The sequence below is a fragment of the Rhinatrema bivittatum genome, chromosome 3 (genome assembly GCF_901001135.1).
Source record: "Rhinatrema bivittatum chromosome 3, aRhiBiv1.1, whole genome shotgun sequence".
Taxonomy (NCBI): Eukaryota; Metazoa; Chordata; class Amphibia; order Gymnophiona; family Rhinatrematidae; genus Rhinatrema; species Rhinatrema bivittatum.
Genome location: NC_042617.1, coordinates 222517354 through 222537350, shown reverse-complemented (window position 1 = coordinate 222537350; position 19997 = coordinate 222517354). Strand labels below are relative to the sequence as shown.

The 19997-nt window shown below is 45.6% G+C and overlaps 1 protein-coding gene across 6 annotated transcripts in view; it reads left to right on the top strand.

The window, feature by feature from the left end:
• EGLN1 (egl-9 family hypoxia inducible factor 1) overlaps positions 1-19997 on the top strand; it is a 559025-nt gene that overhangs the window by 304777 nt on the left and 234251 nt on the right. The window contains exon 5 of one of the 6 annotated variants that reach the window (XM_029594251.1): positions 10876-11237. The exons of the other annotated variants lie outside the window; for them this stretch is intronic. Coding sequence (XP_029450111.1) covers positions 10876-10882 — 7 coding nt within the window. The 3' untranslated portion in view covers positions 10883-11237. Of the gene's footprint in view, positions 1-10875; positions 11238-19997 lie in introns of those variants that run through there. 6 annotated transcript variants of the gene reach the window in all.

Sequence of the window (19997 nt, the reverse complement as noted above, 5' to 3'; positions counted from 1 at the left end):
TATAATTTAGCTGGATAATCTATATCCAATTAAGTTACTTAGCCGGTTGGCCTTTGAATATCTACCCCAGAAAAATGCAGACAAAAACTGAATGGAAACCCTGAGAAGCCCAACTCTGCATGCAGTACAACACCAGAGAAAAAGAAACAAACTGATTTCCCCTGAACTAAGCAAAATGCAAAGGTATAAGAAATTCACATTCCCAAAGCTGACATATTCCATGCTCTAAAAACTGAATATAAAATATTTTCTTCCTTTTTTGTCTGGGCATTTTATTTTTGTGATTGACTTGGTCCTGGACTCTCACTTCTCTATTCCGCTTTCTATTTCTTCTTTCCTCCTATCTTCTTCCCTTCCTTCCCTATATCTGTCTCAGACCTTGATTCTTCCCTTTATTCTTCATTTCTCTCTTCTTTGCCTTTCTATCTATTCAAAATTAAATTTCATCCTCTTCTCCCCTCTCTAACCCTCCAGTCCCAAGTCTCTCTCTCTTCACCTCTCACTTATCTACCAATTTTACTGAAGAGGATATTGAGGAGTTACCTGTACTGGAGAAGATTTTCATGGGTAATGATTCAGATGGACTGAACCAAATCACGGTGAACCTAAAAGATGTGGTAGGCCAGATTGACAAACTGAAGAGTAGAAAATCACCTGGACCGGATGGTATACACCCCAGGGTTCTGAAGGAACTAAAAAATGAAATTTCAGGTCTATTAGTAAAAATTTGTAACCTATCATTAAAATCATCCATTGTACCTGAAGACTGGAGGGTGGCTAATGTAACCCCAATATTTAAAAAGGGCTCCAGGAGCGATCCGGGAAACTACAGACCAGTTAGCCTGACTTCAGTGCCAGGAAAAATAGTGGAAAGTGTTCTAAATATCAAAATCACAGAACATACAGAAAGACATGGTTTAATGGAACAAAGTCAGCATGGCTTTCTAAGGCAAGTCTTGCCGCACAAATCTGCTTCACTTTTTTGAAGGAGTTAATAAACATGTGGATAAAGGTGAACCGGTAGATATAGTGTATTTGGATTTTCAGAAAGCATTTGACAAGGTTCCTTATGAGAGGCTTCTAGGAAAAGTAAAAAGTCATGGGATAGGTGGCGATGTCTATTCGTGGATTACAAACTGGCTAAAAGGCAGGAAACAGAGAGTAGGATTAAATGAATAATTTTCTCAGTGGAGGGGAGTGGGCAGTGGAGTGCCTCAGGGATCTGTATTGGGACCCTTACTTTTCAATCAACCTAATAAACGAAGGTTGACAGACGTGCCGCAAATGCGCAGTAGAGAGCAGCTCTACTGCGCATGTGCGGGCAAGCACGTCGGTCTCAGCGAGCGTCAGCTGAATTTTCCAACATGGCGGCGGCGTCGAGCAGCAGCGGCGGCGTCGAGCGGCGGCGGTGGCATCGAGCGGCGGCGGCGGTGTTGTCGAGCAGCAGCGGTGGTGGCGGCGGCGAGGAGGAGCGGTGGCAGCGGCGACGGCCAGTAGCGAGGGAGGAGCGAGTGAGAGGGAGGGACTGAGAGGGAGGGAGGAGAGAGAGAGACTGAGTTGAGAGGGAGGGACTGAGAGGGAGGGGGGAGGGAGCGTGAGAGAGGGGGAGGGAGGAAGTGAGAGGGAGGGGGAGTGAGAGAGAGGGGGAGGGAGGGAGTGAGAGAGAGGGGGAGGGAGTGAGAGGGAGGGGGTGGGGAAGAGTGAGGGTAGAGAGAGAATGAAGGGGAGGTGAGAGACAGAGGGATGTGAGTAAGTGGAAGGGTAAGAAGTTGTGGAGCAGAGAAAAAGGGAGTGGAGGAGGGCTGAGGGAGAGGGGATGGATTGAGAGAGGGTCGGGAGTGACTGAGGGAAGGGGAGAGAGGTGGGAGTGACTGAGGGAAGGGGAGGGAGGTGAGAGTGAGGGGAAGGAGGCAGTGGGAGACAGAGGGTGAGTGAGACTGAGTGGAGGGAAGGCGGTGAGTGAACAAGGGGAAGGGGGAGTGAGGGAGAAAAGTGTAGAAGGGTGCTGTGTTCGAAAATGGACTGAAAAAAAAATTTAATGTAGCCCATTTTAACGGGCTTAACGGCTTGTATATTTATAAATGATCTGGAAAGAAATACAATGAGTGAGGTAATCAAATTTGCAGATGATAGAAAATTGTTCAGAGTAGTTAAATCACAAGCAGATTGTGATAAACTGCAGGAAGACCTTGTGAGACTGAAAAATTGGGCATCAAAATGGCAGATGAAATTTAATGTGGATAAGTGCAAGGTGAAGCATATAGGGAAAAATAACCCATGCTATAGTTACACAATGTTAGGTTCCATATTAGGTGCTACTACCCAAGAAAGAGATCTAGGCGTCCTAGTGGATAACACATTGAAATCGTCTGTTCAGTGTGCTGCGGCAGTCAAAAAAGCAAACAGAATGTTGGGAATTATTAGAAAGGGAATGGTGAATAAAACAGAAAATGTTATAATGCCTCTGTATTGCTCCATGATGAGACCGCACCTGTTACGGCTATGCCTGCTTTGTAGCCGCCTCACCACTAGAGGTCCTCCTCGAGCATGTCCTTCTGGCTGGCCCACTCCTTCCTCCCTGTCTACTCTATACACCACTCTTGTCTTTATAACCCTGTCTAGCAGTACCATCGGCGCTTCAGCATCGAGCTCGCCTGGGCTCCCTGCTCTAGCCTTCCGTGCCTTTGTGTTTCTGGCCTACGGGCCTTCTGACCTGACCTGCCTTGCCTTTGTGTATCTGGCCTACGGGCCTTTTGTGCGTGTGTGGCCTACGGGCCTTCTGACTTACCTTGCCTTTGTGTATCTGGCCTACGGGCCTTCTGACCTGATCTGCCTTGCCTTTGTGTATCTGGCCTACGGGCCTTCTGCCTATTGTGTGTGTGTGTGGCCTACGGGCCTTCTGCCTATTGTGTGTGTGTGTGTGTGGCCTACGGGCCTTCTGCCTATTGTGTGTGTGTGTGTGTGGCCTACGGGCCTTCTGCCTATTGTGTGTGGCCTACAGGCCTTCTGCCTATTGTGTGTGTGTGTGTGGCCTACGGGCCTTCTGCCTATTGTGTGTGGCCTACGGGCCTTCTGCCTATTGTGTGTGTGGCCTACGGGCCTTCTGCCTATTGTGTGTGTGGCCTACGGGCCTTCTGCCTATTGTGTGTCTGTGGCCTACGGGCTTTCTCCGCTCTGCTGCCTTCAGGCTTATATGTTTCATGTTCAATGTTAGTGCTGTCCTGGTTTGTCCGTTCAGTTCTCTGTCAGTCTTGTTACCTCAAACCAGTCACTTATACCTCCAGCCATTATCACTCTTACCTGCACGCTTCCTGAATTCATCCTTACCAGCACCCAGTTCCAGTTTCCTGTACACCTTTACCTACATTCACGCTCACACATACCTCCATGCTGTTCCAGTATTCAAGTTCACCCTTACCTTAATGCATCTGGTATCAGGTATCTCCAGCCACTATTAGACCTAGTCTGCTTATTCCACCTTCCCACTTACCCATAGGGTTTACTCATTCCTGCCTGCGCCAGCCAGTACTAGACACTACTGTCTCTCTCCACCCTGAGACACTCCTCATAGCAGTGTTCAATACATGAGACCTGTGCCCAGTCGTAACAGCACCTTGAACACTGTGTATAATTCTGGTCGCCGCATCTCAAAAAAGATATAATTGCGATGGAGAAGTACAGAGAAGGGCTACCAAAATGATAAGGGGAATGGAACAGCTCCCCTATGAGGAAAGACTAAAGAGGTTAGGACTTTTCAGCTTGGAGAAGAGTCGGCTGAGGGGGGATATGATAGAGATGTTTAAAATCATGAGAGGTCTAGAATGGGTAGATATGAATCGGTTATTTACTCTTTCGGATAATAGAAAGACTAGGGGGCACTCCATGAAGTTAGCATGTGGCACATTTAAAACTAATTGGAGAAAGTTCTTTTTCACTTAACGCACAATTAAAATCTGGAATTTGTTGCCAGAGGATGTGGTTAGTGCAGTTAGTATAGCTGTGTTTAAAAAAGGATTAGATAAATTCTTGGAGGAGAAGTCCATTACTGCTATTAATTAAGTTGACTTAGAGAATAGCCACTGCTATTACTAGCAACAGTAACGTGGAATAGATTTAGTTTTTGGGTACTTGCCAGATTCTTATGGCCTGGATTGGCCACTGTTGGAAACAGGATGCTGGGCTTGATGGACCCTTGCTCTGACCCAGTACTTTATATTTCCAGTTTCATTGTTAAACTCTGATATTAAGATATTAGCAAAGGTCTTACGGTTGAGATTGGAAGATCTCATAGTAGACATAATTCATAATTATCAAATTGGATTTATAAAGGGAAGAGTTTCTACGGTGAACACTTGATGGCTCTTTCAAATTTTTGTATGGAGCACAGAGTAAAGGAGTTCTTGGTATGGTGGTATCTCTGGATGCAGACAAAGCTTTTGATAGGATGCTTATTTGCTATTCTTAAGAAATGTGAATTGCCTGAGAGATATATTGCTTGGGTGCAAGCTCTGTACACTCGGTCAAGAGCTAGGTTGCTTTTCAATAGCTCTTTAACATAATTTTTTAATATTCACTATGGTATGAGACAGGAATGCCCACTGTCTCCCTTATTTGCTCTTGTTATAGAACTGCTAACAGCATCAGTGAGATGTGTGCTAATCTTAAAGGATTCAAATTAGGTGGTATAGAGCACAAAATCTCACTTTACTCTGATGATGTGTTTCTATACTTAGCTGCTCCAGGTATCTCTGGACCTGCTCTTATGAATATCTTGAAACACTTTGGGGTATTGTCTGGATACATAATGTTTTAAAGTCTGAAATTATTTTTGTTAAACTCTGGTACACAGATTCCTGAGTCAATGTTTAATTTTATCTGAATAAGGATTCACATATTTAGGAATTTGGATAGTGCCTCTCCATAAAAATTTGTTTGCTGTTAACTTTACTCCCATAATAGCTCGTATTAAAGCTGACCTTTTTAAATGGGGTGACATATATATACTGGGCTGGTAGGATCAGTCTAAATAAAAATGAATATTCTGCCTCAATTATTATATCCTCTCACTTCCCTTGTGGTATTCCAATGACAGTTTTTGAGGATTTACATCGTGCTATAGCTAAATTTATTTGGAATTACATAAGCCAGAATTAAGTTCAGTAATTTATGGTTACTCAAGCAGCAAGATGGAATGGCTATGCCAAATTTTTTATTACGGGCATTCAGGCTGCTTTGTTTAAAATCCTGGTTTAAACCACAGACAGATGCAGCTTGTGAGTGAGAGTTGGCCAGGAATCTTAGTCTTCATTCTTTTTTTTTGTTTGTTTCTTTTTTTCTGGCATCATGCTCCATGGTTCGATCTGTCTGCAGGAAGAATCCAATTATGGTCCATGCTGTGAGGGTTTGGTGTGCTGTTCTAAGCCATCTGAACCTTTCAAACGAAAGAGTCTCTCCTGTTTTTCCAATAAATCAGAACTCTGGTTTCTCTGATCTTACCTTCTTTAGGAGTTTATTGAATTGGGAAAAAAGAGATTGATGTTTATAGCCCAATTGTGGCATGAAGATGGGTTTAGAACTTTCACAGACTTGAAAGAGGAATTTGAATTGGAGGAAGGGTTGATTTGTCTTCAACTGTGCGGGGCTTTTAGAGAGGTTGGTGAATGTATCGCAACCTTTACGTATTCTTATTCGATTTGGAAATATTTCTCTCAGATCCAGATGCATTTGTCAAAGGTGGTACTTTGGTATTTTGCTGGCTAAATACAGCTCGACTATGGGCACTTGCTTAATTTCAAAATGGAACACAGATCTGAATCTGTCTTTGTCACACAAAGATTGACCATGTCTTTGGATCTCAGCACATAAACTTATATTTGTGCAAAGAGGCTTGAGTTAATGGTCAGATTGCTGCATAGAACTTAAAGAATTCCTGGCCACTTTTCTGAAATCTTTCCTGATGTAAATCCCAGCTTGCTGGAGGGGGTGTGGGGAATTAGGCACATATTTACACATGTGGTGGGATTGCCCAGGGTTAATTACTTTTGGAAATTGGTGACACGAGATCTCCAACATTATTGAATACTAGGGATGTGCAGACCAAACGTTTAAGTTCATAAGTCCATAAGTCGAAAGGGGGGGTCATTTGCGGTCAATATGGACATATGGAGAATTCCATAAGTTGAGTCTATGTCCATATGTGCAAATAAAAATTTAAACCCCTCACCCGCCTTAATCCCCCCCCCCGCCCAAGACTTACCAAAACTCCCTGGTGGTCCAGCGGGGTCAGGACGCCATTTCTGAACTCCTTTGCAAGGAGCATGTGAGGTCGGCGTCACGTCGACATGGCGCCGTCACGTGATTCCCCTCGGGTCCGCTCCCGGACCCTCGTTGGGCCCAAAAGGCACTTTTGGCCAGCTTGGGGGGGTCAGGAGGCCCCCCCAAGCTGGCCAAAAGTTCCTTTTGGGCCCAATGAGGGGTCCGGGAGCGAACCCGAGGGGAATCACGTGACGGCGCCATGTCGGAGTGACGCGGCGTCACGTGATTCCCCGCGGGTCCGCTTCCGGACCCCTCGTTGGGCCCAAAAGGCACTTTTGGCCAGCTTGGGGGGGGTCAGGAGGCCCCCCCAAGCTGGCCAAAAGTGCCTTTTGGGCCCAACGAGGGGTCCGGGAGCGAACCCGAGGGGAATCACGTGACATCGGCGCCACGATGCCCAGGCTAGATGCCTCCCACAATGCCCAGGCTAGATCTCCCCTACTGCAATGCAAGCTTGTTCCTTGTCCTAACCTCGGTAGAGCTGGAGCATCATCTTATTCCCAGCCCTGCTTTATGTATTTAAATGTTGTTATGAAGTCACGCTACTCTTTTTGAGAATAAATAATCTCCGAGGTAGCTACAAGAATATTTTGCAACCTAGGCAAACCATCAGTCATGCACCCCCACCTCCCCTTACCTATTGGTGGCAGGTCCCGCACAGCTCTCCATTCATCGTGCTGGTGGGATTTTGCCGCCCCCAAATTTTGCCGCTCTAGGTGACTGCCTTAGTTTTCCTAATGGAAGCACCAGCCCTGCTAACCTCGTTTCCTTTAGCTTCGCTCCCAGACTCTTATTATCTCCTACCTAATTCTATTTTTTGTTCTGTCCGGAACTTTCTACATGAGACATGCCATGCTGGGGTCAGACCAATGGTCCATCGAGCCCAGCATCCTGCCTCTGACGCTGGCCAGTCCGCGTCACTTAAGATGTATCCGGCAGATCTTAATGGGAAGGTCCCTCCCCCGCCGTTGATCGCCATGCCTGCCAGGCTAATGATTGTTATCGGACCTGTCAAACTTGCCAAACCTTTTTTAAACCCAGCTATACTATTAAGCATGACTGCATCCTCAGGTCACGAGTTCCACAGCTTAATTTTGCATTGACAATTGATTTGTTTTCAATCTGTTCCAAGTTATTTTCATGGAGTGTCCCCTGGTCCTAATACATCCTTGAAGTGCCTGGCTTCATAATGTGTATCTGCTTTGTTACTGGACATTGTTTGACATACGTCAACTCTTGCCTTTGTCTTATTGCTTTCTTAAAAATTAAAAAGGATCCTTGGTTAAAAAAAAGTGAGCAGTGTAAAGGAGACCTGCCTGTTCCTCAGGGTCTAATCCTGTGGGTTTATGGGGCAGCCTGGATGGCAGGACCCAAAAGAAGCCTTGAAATTATAACAACAAATTCACCTTTTTTTTTTTTTTTATTGAGATGCTCATTGGAAGGTGCTGAGCTACAGATCACCTCATTGTTTTTTTTCTTTTCCTTTTGCAAAATTAAATGGCTTAGGTGAGCAGTTCAGCCTCCAGGTTGGGCAGCCATTTCGTAATGAACTTAATTGGTTAATGACATTTCAACTTCCCTGCCCGAGCATTCAGAAACATGACAAAGCTCACAAGAGCATAAGGATCATGTACACCAGTGCTCACCTCTACAGCCCGGGAGATTTTAGGCCAGTTCTGGATCTCTGACGACCCCCATTCTGCTGCACTCTGGCACCCACAGGGCTGATTTCAAATGGTTCAAAAGCAGGAACTACTAACGCCATGCAAAAGCCAGGCCTTGCTCCTTGGAGCGGGTCACTTGGCAGCTGTACTGGAGAGGATGCAGGCATTTTTTTTTCTGAACACCCTGCAGTATTGCTAAAAGTGGGTTTTCTCATTTCCCTTGATAAATATTTGCTGAATGCGTATAGGATGCGCATCATTAGAGAAAGAAGTATGCTTACTTTACGCGCCACGTCGGAGTGACGCGGCGTCACGTGATTCCCGGCGGGTCCGCCCCCGGACCCCTCGTTGGGCCCAAAGGCACTTTTGGCCAGCTTGGGGGGGTCAGGAGGCCCCCCCAAGCTGGCCAAAAGTGCCTTTTGGGCCCAACGAGGGGTCCGGGAGCGAACCCGAGGGGAATCACGTGACGTCGGCGCCACGTCGGAGTGACGCGGCGTCACGTGATTCCCCTCTGGTCCGCTCCCGGACCCCTCGTTGGGCCCAAAAGGCACTTTTGGCCAGCTTGGGGGGGTTAGGAGGCCCCCCCAAGCTGGCCAAAAGTGCCATTTGGGTCCAACAAGGGGTCCGGGAGCGGAACTGCGATGGACCACGTGACGTCGGCGTCACGTCGGAGTGACGTGGACGTCACGTGATTCCCCGCGCGTCTGCTCCCGGACCCTCACGGAACTTTTGGCCAGCTTGGGGAGTTTTGGTAAGTCTTGGGGGGGGGATTAAGGAGGGTGAGGGGTTTAAATTTTTATTTAGATCAACAATCGCGATTTCCAACGTATTCAACATAGCTATGTTGAATAAGTTGGAAATCCGATCGTTTACGCCTCATCACTTTTTTAAGTTAAAAAAAAAAAAAAAGTTGCGTTTTACATTTAAGTTCAAAACGAATGCACACCCCTATTGAATACCTTATTCATATCTCCTGAGCGTTGGGGTTATTGGGAAAGTGGTCTGGTTCAAGTGTTCCATTGAAATTTCAAACATTGGTCTCACAATTACTATTGGCTGCTAGATTTACTATCACTACTGTTGTGTTTGTGGCATATTTGTGGACTCTTGGTCGAAGTGATGATGACTCCTCCGACGGGGAGGGGCCCCTTGGGGAACCACAATGATTGGCTAGACTTTTAGTAAACAGACACTGAGGAAAGAAGGCTTTATTATACTGCTGTTGAATCTTGCCCAAGGAATGGATAGTACTGCAGTCCAGAGATATCGCAGTAAGCTCAGACAGTCTCTGTAGTAGATGGTCTCACCCAGATGTAGCAAAGGTCCGGTAGTGTTCCGCAGCTTGGGATAGGCCGTGAACCTGAAGGGTGGAATAAGAAGGGCTGGAGTGTAGTGATATTCACAGAGTAGCAGTGCTGATAAACTTCCTTCGGTAGTAGAATGAAGAGAAGGACCCGTGGTCCGAGGTGCAGGATAACCTGAGCAGAATAGGCCCTCGAGGAGCGAGTACCTAGCAGCGCCGAGGGTTCCTGAAAGAAAGCAGACAGGACCCCCGAGGAGCGGGTGTCCTTTGGTTAGGCAGTTGAACCCCGAAGGGCAGGTAGAAGCGAGAGGCCCCCGAGGAGCGGGTACCCAGAGCTTCCGTAGGAGTGAGATACCACGAAGGGTTGTGAGGAATCCAAGCGAGCAGCTTAGAAGCGGTCAGAGTAGCAAAACCGAAGTCCTTGCTAACTTGTTGTATTGGAGCGGAGCTGAGGTTTAAATACCTGGAGGTACTGATGTCATGCGGTGGGGACGCCCCCGAGGTTCCTGTCATGACGAATTCAAAGGCATAGGCAGTGCGCGTGTGACCTAGGAGGCCTCAGGAAGAAGCATGGCGGACAGGGATGCCCATGCTATCTTGGAGATGCTGAGGGTTTCAGCAGTCAGCAGCAGAGGCAGCCATCCTTCCAAGGGAGGAGGAAAAGGATAGAAGAGAGGTGAGGCAGAGTGGTCGCAGCTGTCTGCGACTGACAGATGCAACAGCTACCACTTGGAAATCCAAACCAGATGTGGAAAAATGGAGGTGTAGACCAGACATATGTGGGTATGGAAAGATTGCATTATTCTTTACTGGGATTGAAATCCAAATATGAGTCAATTTGGAACTGTTTTTCAGAGTACTATGATATATTTATGGTACCTTAAATTTGTTATGAAGTTAATTACCATATATACTTGTGTATAAGTTGGAAAATTTTACCCCAAAAATCGATCCTTAAAATCGTGGTCATCTTATCCATGGGTCAATCCAGATTAATGCCAGTATCGTAATTCAAGATGCATGAGTGAATAATTTGCCCGGGGGCGTGGCGCTGGCCCGGGGGCGTGGTCGAGGCCACCAGACCAGCTCCCGGGACTGGAGGACAGAGCGGGGCTGTCGGCGACGCGCGCAAAGTTACGCCTGCTTTCAGAAGGCGTAACTTTGCCGACAAAGGTAGGGGGGGGTTTAGATAGGGCCGGGGGGGGGGGGGGGGTTAGGTAGAGGAAGGGAGGGGAAGGTGGGGGGAGCGCGAAGGAAAGTTCCCTCCGAGGCCGCTCCGAAATCGGAGCGGCCTCGGAGGGAACAGGCAGCGCGCGCTGGGCTCGGCGCGTGCAGGTTGCACAAATGTGCACCCCATTGCTCGCGCCGACCCCGGATTTTATAAGATACGTGTGGCTACGCGCGTATCTTATAAAATCCATATCTTATCTTATTATCATATCTTATCATATCAAAATCGTATCTTATAAAATCGCGCCTGGTGTGCGAACAAAAGTACGCGATCGCACAAGTATTTAAAATCTACCCCTTAGTGAACTTAATAGCAGGTAATGGACTTCTCCTCCAAGAACTTATCCAATCCTTTTTTAAACACAGAAGATGACGCCATCTATGAAGACAAAGATGAATCAGCATTAGATGATGATTCAACAGATGGAGACAGCGAAGACAACATTTACACTGATGGCATCACCAAAGAACTGTTCCACGATTTATTCAGACTTTCCAATAATGAAGAATTGGACTTGGTAGGATTTGATTAAAAGAGAAGGATTCATTCAGCAGGGACTTTTTTTTAAGTTGTTAAATAATGTTTCTTATGAAATACTTTATTCTGCTTTTAAAACATTTATAGTTACATTTATTAAAATCTATGAATCGCCTAATACATCAGGCCTAAGCGATAAACAGAGGGTACATACATTGTAAAAAATAAATAAATAAAAGCTATTTTCTTATTGGCTTGTTTCTTAGTATGATTTCACCATTTTATTAAGCCCCTTAGGATTTACCCTTTATTTATCCATGGGTGACAGATAAATCTTGATTTTGGGGCCCAAAAATACCCTCAACTTAAACACGAGATCAACTTATACATGAACATATACAGTATTTAAATACAGGCACCCTATTCCACCATCATATTTCAATTTGTACATTCTGTGATCTCAGCTTGTCTGATCTTTTTCCTCATTGCTATAATGCCTATTAATGTTATATACTTAAGCTGTTTGTTAAATAAAAAGATTTAAAAAAAAAAAAAAAAAAAGTTGATGCAAACTAACTCCATGCGAGTGTAAGCTTTTATGTTTACCAAGGGGGCTGTTTTTTCTGCTCTGGCTTTTGTCCACAAACTTAGTGGTTAAAGCAGCGGGCTATGAACCGGGGACCAGGGTTCAAGTCCTACTGTTGCTCCTTGTGACCTTGGGCAAGTCACTTTACCCTCCATTGCCTCAGGTACGAACTTACATGGGAACAGGGAAATACCTATAGTACCTGAACGTAATCTGCTTTGAAGTGCTAAAAAAGCAAGAAAAACGGAATATAAAAATCTAAATAAATAAATAAAAATAAATATCCTCACCCATTGTTCTACTCCATGCACCATTCTCGGCCAATTGATGTATGCACATGCTTAAGTCCACGGTTCATTCAGACCAAGTGACCAGTTTCAACATGTACCCCTTCCAATGCATTCTGATGATAATTTTGTATCATCCGCAAATTTGATAACCTCACTCGTCGTATTCCTTTCCAGATCATTTATATATATATTGAAAAGCACCGGTCCAAGTACAGATCCCTGAGGCACTCCACTGTTTACCCTTTTCCACTGAGAAAATTGACCATGTAATCCTACTCTCTGGTTCCTGTCTTTTAAGCAGTTTGTAATCCACGAAAGGACATCGCCTCCTATCCCATGACTTTTTAGTTTTCTTAGAAGCCTCTAATGAGGGACTTTGTCAAATGCCTTCAGAAAATCCAAATACACTACATCTACAAAAAAAAAAAGTGCAAAAAATAGCAGAATATAAAATCCACTGGTTCACATTTATACATATGTTTATTAACCCCTTCAAAAAAAATGAAGCAGATTTGTTAGGCAAGACTTCCCTTGGGTAAATCCATATTGACTGTGTTCCATTAGACCATGTCTTTCTATATGCTCTATGATTTTGATCTTGAGAATAGTTTCCACTATTTTTCCTTGCACTGAAGTCAGGCTCACTGTTCTATAGTTACCCGGATTGCCCCTGGAGCCTTTTTTAAATATTGGAGTTACATTGGCCACCCTCCAGTTTTCAGGTACAATGGATGATTTTAATGATAGGTTACAAATTTTAATTAATAGATCAAAAATTTCATTTTTTAGTTCCTTCAGTCCCCTAGGATGCATACCATCCGGTCCAGGTGATTTGCCACTCTTTAGTTTGTCAATCTGGCCATCTTCCAGGTTCACAGTGATTTCGTTCAGTTCATCTGACTCATCACCCCTGAAAACCATCTCAGGAACTGGTATCTCCCCAACATCCTCATTAGTAAACATGGAAGCAAAGAATTCATTGCAATGGCCTTGTCTTCCCTAAAGAGCCCCTTTAACCCCTCTGTCATCTAATGGTCCAACCGACTCCCTCACAGGTTTCTTGCTTTGGATATATTTTTAAAAGTTTTTATTATGAGTTTTTGCCTCTATGGCCAACTTCATTTCAAATTCTCTCTTCGCCTGTCTTATCAATGTTTTACACTTAGCTTGGCAATGCTTATGTTTTATCCTATTTTCTTCAGCTGGATCCTTCTTCCAATTTTTGAAGGATTTTTTTTGGCTAAAATAGCCTCCTTCACCTCACCTTTTAACCATGACGGTAATAGTTTTGCCTTCCTTCTACCTTTCTTAATGTGTGGAATACATATAGAGTGCGCCTCTAGGATTGTATTTTTAAACAATGTCCATGCCTGTTGAACACTTTTAACCTTTGCAGCTGCACCTTTCAATTTTTTTCTAACTATTTTCCTCATTTTATCAAAGTTTCCCTTTTTAAAATTTAGCGTTAGAGCTGCAGATTTACTTATTGTCCCCCTTCCAGTTATTAGTTTCAATTTGAACATGTTACGATCACTGTTGCCAAGTGGCCCCACCACTGTTACCTCTCTCACCAAATCCTATGTTCCACTAAGAATTAGATCTAAAATAGCTCCCTCTCTTGTTAGTTACTGAACCAATTGCTCCATGAAGCAGTCATTTATTACATCCAGGAACTTTATGTCTCTAGCAAGTCCTGATGTTACATTTACCCAGTCAATATTGGGGTAATTGAAATTTCCCATTATTATTGCACTGCCAGATTGGTTAGCTTCCCTGATTTCTCTTAGCATATCATCATCTGTCTGACCATTTTGTCCAGGTGGACGGTAGTATACTCCTATCCACTATACTCTTACCCAGCATACATGGGATTTCTACCCATATAGATTCTACTGAGCATTTAGTCTCTTGTATGATCTTTATCCTGTTGGACTCTATACCCTCCCGGACATAAAGTGCCACACCCCCACCAAGTTGATCCTCCCTATCATTGCGATATAAATTGTACCCTGTTATAGCACTGTCCCATTGGTTATCCTCCTTCCACCAAGCCTCTGTGATGCCAATTTTGTCAATCTCATCATTTGCTGCTATACACTCTAACTCTCTCATCTTACTTCTTAGACTTCTGGCATTGGCATAAAGACATTTCAAAGTGTGTTTTTGTTTGTATTAACCTGCTTTTCAGTTGTTAGGGATAATTTGGAAATCATTGGTTTTGGTGATTTTTTTTACATATAGGCACATGGACTATGTTTGCTTTTAATGGAACCTCTGTTGGGATGCCTTAACTCTCCTGTTTCAGTAGTATCCTTCAAGGATACATTTCTCCGAACCATGCATTGCTCAGTGACTGTCTGCTTTCCCCCTTGTTCTAGTTTAAAAGCTGCTCTATCTCCTTTTTGAAAGTTAGTGCCAGCAGCTTGGTTTCACTCTGGTTAAGGTGGAGCCCATCCTTTCAGAAAAGTCTCCCCTTTCCCCAAAAGTTTCACCAGTTCCTTACAAAGCTGAATTCCTCTTCCCTGCACCATCGTCTCATCCACGCATTGAAACTCTTGAGCTCTGCCTGCCTCTGGGGACCTGCATGTGAAACGGGAAGCATTTCAGAGAATGCCACCCTGGAGGTTCTGGATTTCAGCTTCCTACCTAAAACCCTAAATTTGGCTTCCAGAACCTCTCTCCCACATTTTCCTATGTCGTTGGTGCCCACATGTACCACGACTGCCGGCTCCTCCCCAGCACTTCTATAATCCTACCTAGGTGATGCGTGAGGTCTGCCACATTCGTACTAGACAGGCAAGTTACCAGGCGGTCCTCACGTCGTCCAGCCACCCTGCTATCAACAGTCCCTCCTAAGAATGTTGGAAGAACAGGCCAATAACATTCGAACCCTGATCCAACAGCAGCAGCTCTGGTCACTACATGAGGAGGTGGGAAAAGCACCAGTTATACTTAAGAGACCCAGAGGGGAATGGGTGTGCTTCTAGAAGGATTGACTTTGACTAAATTGGGTCCTGAGGATGATGCCAAGGCCTTTATTTCACATTCGAAAGAGTGGTGGAGATAGCTGGTTGGTCCCGGAAGCAGTGGGCTGATAGGTTAGCACCCCTACTGACAGGCGAGGCTCAGGCAGCTTATAGAGCCATGGACAAAGTGCAGGCTGTGGACTATAATGAGGTAAAAAACAGCCATGATCAATCGCCAGGGACTCACACCAGAAGTTTATAAGAGGACGTTTAGGGGGTTTAAGGATGGGAAAAGGGGAGAGACCCAGCAAAACAGTGCAGACATTAAAAGATCTAGCAAACCAATGGCATGCCCCGAGATTCAAAGTACTGAAGACGTGGTAGCATCCTTAGTTCTTGAGCAATATCTAAATATATTACCTTCCCCTATAAGAAACTGAGTGGCTGTCAGGGACCCACTGTCTTGGGAGAGGCTGTCTGATTTAGTGAATGATTCTTGGACTCAGAGGAGGGTCCAATCCTGAGAGGTTCTATTCCTGGGAGCCGCAGAGGATGAGACCACAGGCACCAGAGTGGAACAGACTGAGGAGTTTCCTTGGAGAAAGAGGGTGGAGAAGCCCAGCCCAGCCCTGGAGATTGGAAGAAAGGAGGACGGTAGTCCAGGTTTTAAAGTAAGAGGTTTTCCTTCAGAAGGAAGGGCTGCACTCCAGTGTTTTTACCTGTGGGGAGGAGGAGCATTTTACAAAGGACTGCCCCTATATGGAGTGTTCATTTACTGACTGCGGAAAGCAGGAAATAATATTAAAAGGGTTTGCCAGAGGGGTAGGCATCAATGGGACCCAGATGGCTGCAATCCTAGACAAAGGAAGCCACCAATCTTTGATTGTGGGTCCAGTGGCTAGGGAAATGGGCCTTCTTGAATCCCTATGGGAAAACTATGTCCTCTGACATAGGTAACACTGGGATGGGAGGGGAAGGAAGTAAAGCTAAAACTGTCAGTAGTAGAAAGGCTCCCTGTACCACTGATTTTAGGAAGGGACTGGGAGGGGATGCAAGGCCAATCCTGGACCCAAGAAACGGGTTGCTGTAAGAGCCCTGTCTCGTGGCAGCGATAAGCATGAGGGTCCGATTAGCATGAGAATAGTAGGCTTGAAGCCCGAGATTCTGGAGAAACTACCTCATTTTTGGGATGAACAAGACATGGATACTGTAATTCAGAAGGTGAGAAGAAATATGGAATAAGAGAGAGGCTCTAATAAAGGGGAAGAAAACCCCATATTGTGAGATTATTGGGGGATTGGTGTATTAGATCATTCCAGAGACTAATCAAAGGGCGGGAAGGAAGCAGTTTCTTGTGCCAGAGGTCTTTCAGGGGACAGTACTATCCCTTGCCCATGACTCTCCTATGGTAGGGCATTTGGGAAGCAAAGCCACTCTGGCTCGATTAACAGAGCACTTTTACTAACCTGGGATAGCCTGGGCTGTCAAGGACTAATGTGCCTCCTGTCTTATTTGCCAGAGAACAAATACCAATAAACAAAAACGAAGTCCATTGGTTCCCCTATCCACAGGCGTGGAACTCTTAGAATGGGTGGCAGTAGACATTGTAGGTCCTTTAGGGAAGAGTGCGAGGGGCCATGAATATATTTTGGTGATGATTGATTATGCCACCTGGTTCCTGTGGGCCATTCCCCTGTCCACCAGTTCAGCCAAAGTCATAGCGGGGGAGTTTATCTGAATTTTCTGCCAAATGAGGTTCCCCTGGACTCTCCTAACAGATTGAGAGACAAATTTTATGTCCCAATTACCACAGCAGGTGTGGGCTTCATTTAGGGTCTAACACATTAAGATGGGTTGGTAGAGCGGTTCAACTGGACCCTAAAGGAGATGTTACATAAATGCATCCAGGAGGATTTGTGCAACTGGGACCAACTAATACCATTCCTCTTGTTCACAGTCGGGGTACCTCAGAACTCAAAGGAGTTTTCCCTGTTTGAGCTACTCTTTGGGAGACAGCCTCAAGAAGTGTTACGTGCTTTGGGAAGGTCGAACTCCTTCGGAGATGAACATAGTAATGTAGTACAGCTGAGAGGCAGGTTGCCTAAGACACAACAGATAGCCCAAGAGAATTTTCAGAGTCCAGGAACGACAGAAGACTTATTATGATAAGGGATCCCAAGAGAGAGTTTCAAGTTGGGGATAAAGTACTAGTGTTAGTATCCACTTCCCCTAACCAAATACTAGCCCAGTGGAGGGTTCCCTGCGAGGTTTGCAATTGTCTTGGACCTATGGATTATGAGGCAATACAAGGGAGAAATAGGATCTAGGTCTTTCATATCAATTTACTAAAACCCTGGGTTGAGCGAGATGCGCCAGGTACCGACAGCCCCAGAGATTAGGAAGTAGACCTTGGCCCAGCAGTAGGCCAAGAGCCTGAAAAAGGTATGATACAAGTAGAGACTGGTCTGACCTTAAACCAGCAACAGGACATCAGGACCCTAATAGAGCAATTTCCTGATATTTTCCAATTTACCGAGGAAAACCCAAATAAGTCAGCACAGAATATATACCGGGCTAGGAAAGGTGCAATAGAAGCATCGTATAGGGGCGGATTTTAAAAGGGTTACGCGCGTAACCCTTAAACCCCCCCCCCCCCCCCCGCGCGCCGAGCCTATTTTGCATAGGCTCGGCGTTGCGTGCAAGCCCCAGGACGCGCGTAAGTCCCGGGGCTTTGCTAGGGGGGCGTGTCGGGGGGCGGCGCGACGTTTGGGGCGTTTCGGGGGGCTTGGTGCCGGCCCGGGGGCGTTCCAGGAGGTGTGGCTGAGGCCTCCGGATCTGCCCCTGGGTCGGGTAATGGCGTGCCAGCGGGCCACCGGGGCAGGCGTAACTTTTGCAATAAAGGTAGGGGGGTTTAGATAGGGCTGGGGGGGTGGGTTAGGTAGGGGAAGGGAGGGGAAGGTGGGGGGAGGCGAAAGGAAAGTTCCCTCAGAGGCTGCTCCAATTTCGGAGCGGCCTCGGAGGGAACGGGCAGTGCACGCAGGGCTCATTGTGCACCCCCTTGCGCGCGCTGACCCCGGATTTTAAAAGATACGCACAGCTTCGTGCGTATCTATTGAAATCCGGCGTACTTTTGTTTGCACCTGGTGCGCGAACAAAAGTACGCGCTCGCGCTTTTTTTTAAATGTACCCCATAGTGAATGAGGAAGTCCTGTAGTATTAGTCCCTAAGTCTGATGGATCTTCCGGTATCTGTATAATAGATTTCCGTAAATGCCATCTCCCACTTTGATGCATACCCATTGCTGAGAATTGAGGACTTTCTGGAGCAATTTTGGGGGAGGGGAAGCACACTATCTGTCAAGCTTAGGCTTAACTAAGGGATATTGGCAAATTCCCTTAGACCTGAGATTTAGGGTGAAGACAGGGTTCATTACCCACAGGGGTTTATAAAGTCCTCCTGTGTGGGGTTCATGGGGTGCCCTCCACTTTCCACCACACTATCAACCTAGTATTAAGACGCTACCAGGTGTATGCTGGATGATGTAATAATTTTCTCCAAGGCTTGGCAGGAGCACATCAAACATTTAACTGGGGTACTCCAATCCCTACGTCAAGCAGATTTGACCACAAACCCAAAGACTTGCCCATAAGACCCTTACTCAAAAAACAGAGGCAGTGGAAAAAACTCCAATATCTAAAACTAAAAAAACAGGTAAGGGCATTCTTAGGTTTAGCTGGATACTATAGAAGGTTTATTCCAAATTTTGCTGATCTTACAGCCCCCTTGATCAACATGTTGAAAAAGGACCGACCTACTCAATTCCGGTGGGATCTGGCCACAGAAAAGATCTTTGAGGAAATAAAAGGGAAGCTATTCAAGCATCCCATTCTACCTATCATAGACATCAAGCTACCATTTATTTTACAGACCGATGACTTGTACGTAGGGTTGGGTGAGGTTCTGTCTCAGAGGGTAGGAGAGGAAGAGCACCCTCTGCTATATCTTAGTCGTAAGTTAAAAAGTAATGTGGGACTGTAGGAAAAGCTTTGCTGATATCCAAGTAAATTACATAGAGAGCTCTTCCTTGATCCAATTCTCTAGTCACCCAAACAAAAAAATCAATCAGCTTTATCTGAGTGGACTTTCCCTTGGTGAATCCATGCTGCCTCGGGTCCATCAACTTACTGGATTATAGATAGTTCACTATTCTTTCTTTCAGCCTATAGCTAGGGATTCACCCATCTGTGAGAACTGCTTGTCCTTGGAGAAAGCAGAGTTGCTTACCTGTAACATGGGTTCTCTGAGGACAGTATGATGTCAGTCTTCACAAAACCCACCCGCCTCCCTTCAGAGTTTTTCTCCATGTTCTAGCTATATCATGGATTGAGGAACTCTGCCTAAGGGGCAGTATGATAACTACACTGCACATGTTCAGTAGGGCATGTTTGAAAACCGTAGAATCTTTGAGATCAAAGTTCCAGGCTGGGCTCCATCTGATGATGTCATCCATATGTGAGGACTGAAATCATGCTATCCTTGGGAATAACCTGTTACAGGTAAGCAACTCTGCTTTCAACAGAAAAACAATTTCATTCTTTATATAAACAAAGACAGCAAAAACCTGCTTATCTCAAAAGTGCTACAGACATTCAAAAGTACTGTTCTGACATTGTTCCTGGCGCTTCCTGTTAGATTTGGCAGTTCGTGGGGTGCCCCCCACGAACCACCGCACTCACCTCCCCAGCTGGGCTCTCCCTGCGGCAAGATTCTACACTCCAACACAGCGAGACACCACCAGCTCTGCACGTGGCAGGACGCCACCGGGCCTTTTCACTCTCCTTAGGCGAGCATGTGCTCCTGACCATACTCCTTTTAAAGGGCCGTAGCTTGAAAAGCTCAACGGCACCTGCTGATGACCTCACATGCCAAGCCCTATAAAGGGCTCTCAATGGCCTTCTCTCACTGCCTCAGCAACAGGTCCAACTACTCGTCAGTAGTGCGGGTTGCTTCCCTTTGTTCAATCTTTGTCCAGATTGTCTTCAGTCCTCATCTCGCTTGTTTTTGCCCTTGCCTGCCTGCCTATCTGTTCCTCTTCTCCTTTGGACGGCTACCTGTTTTGACCTCTGTCTGGATTTTGGATACACCTGACTGCCATCTGTCTCTGACCA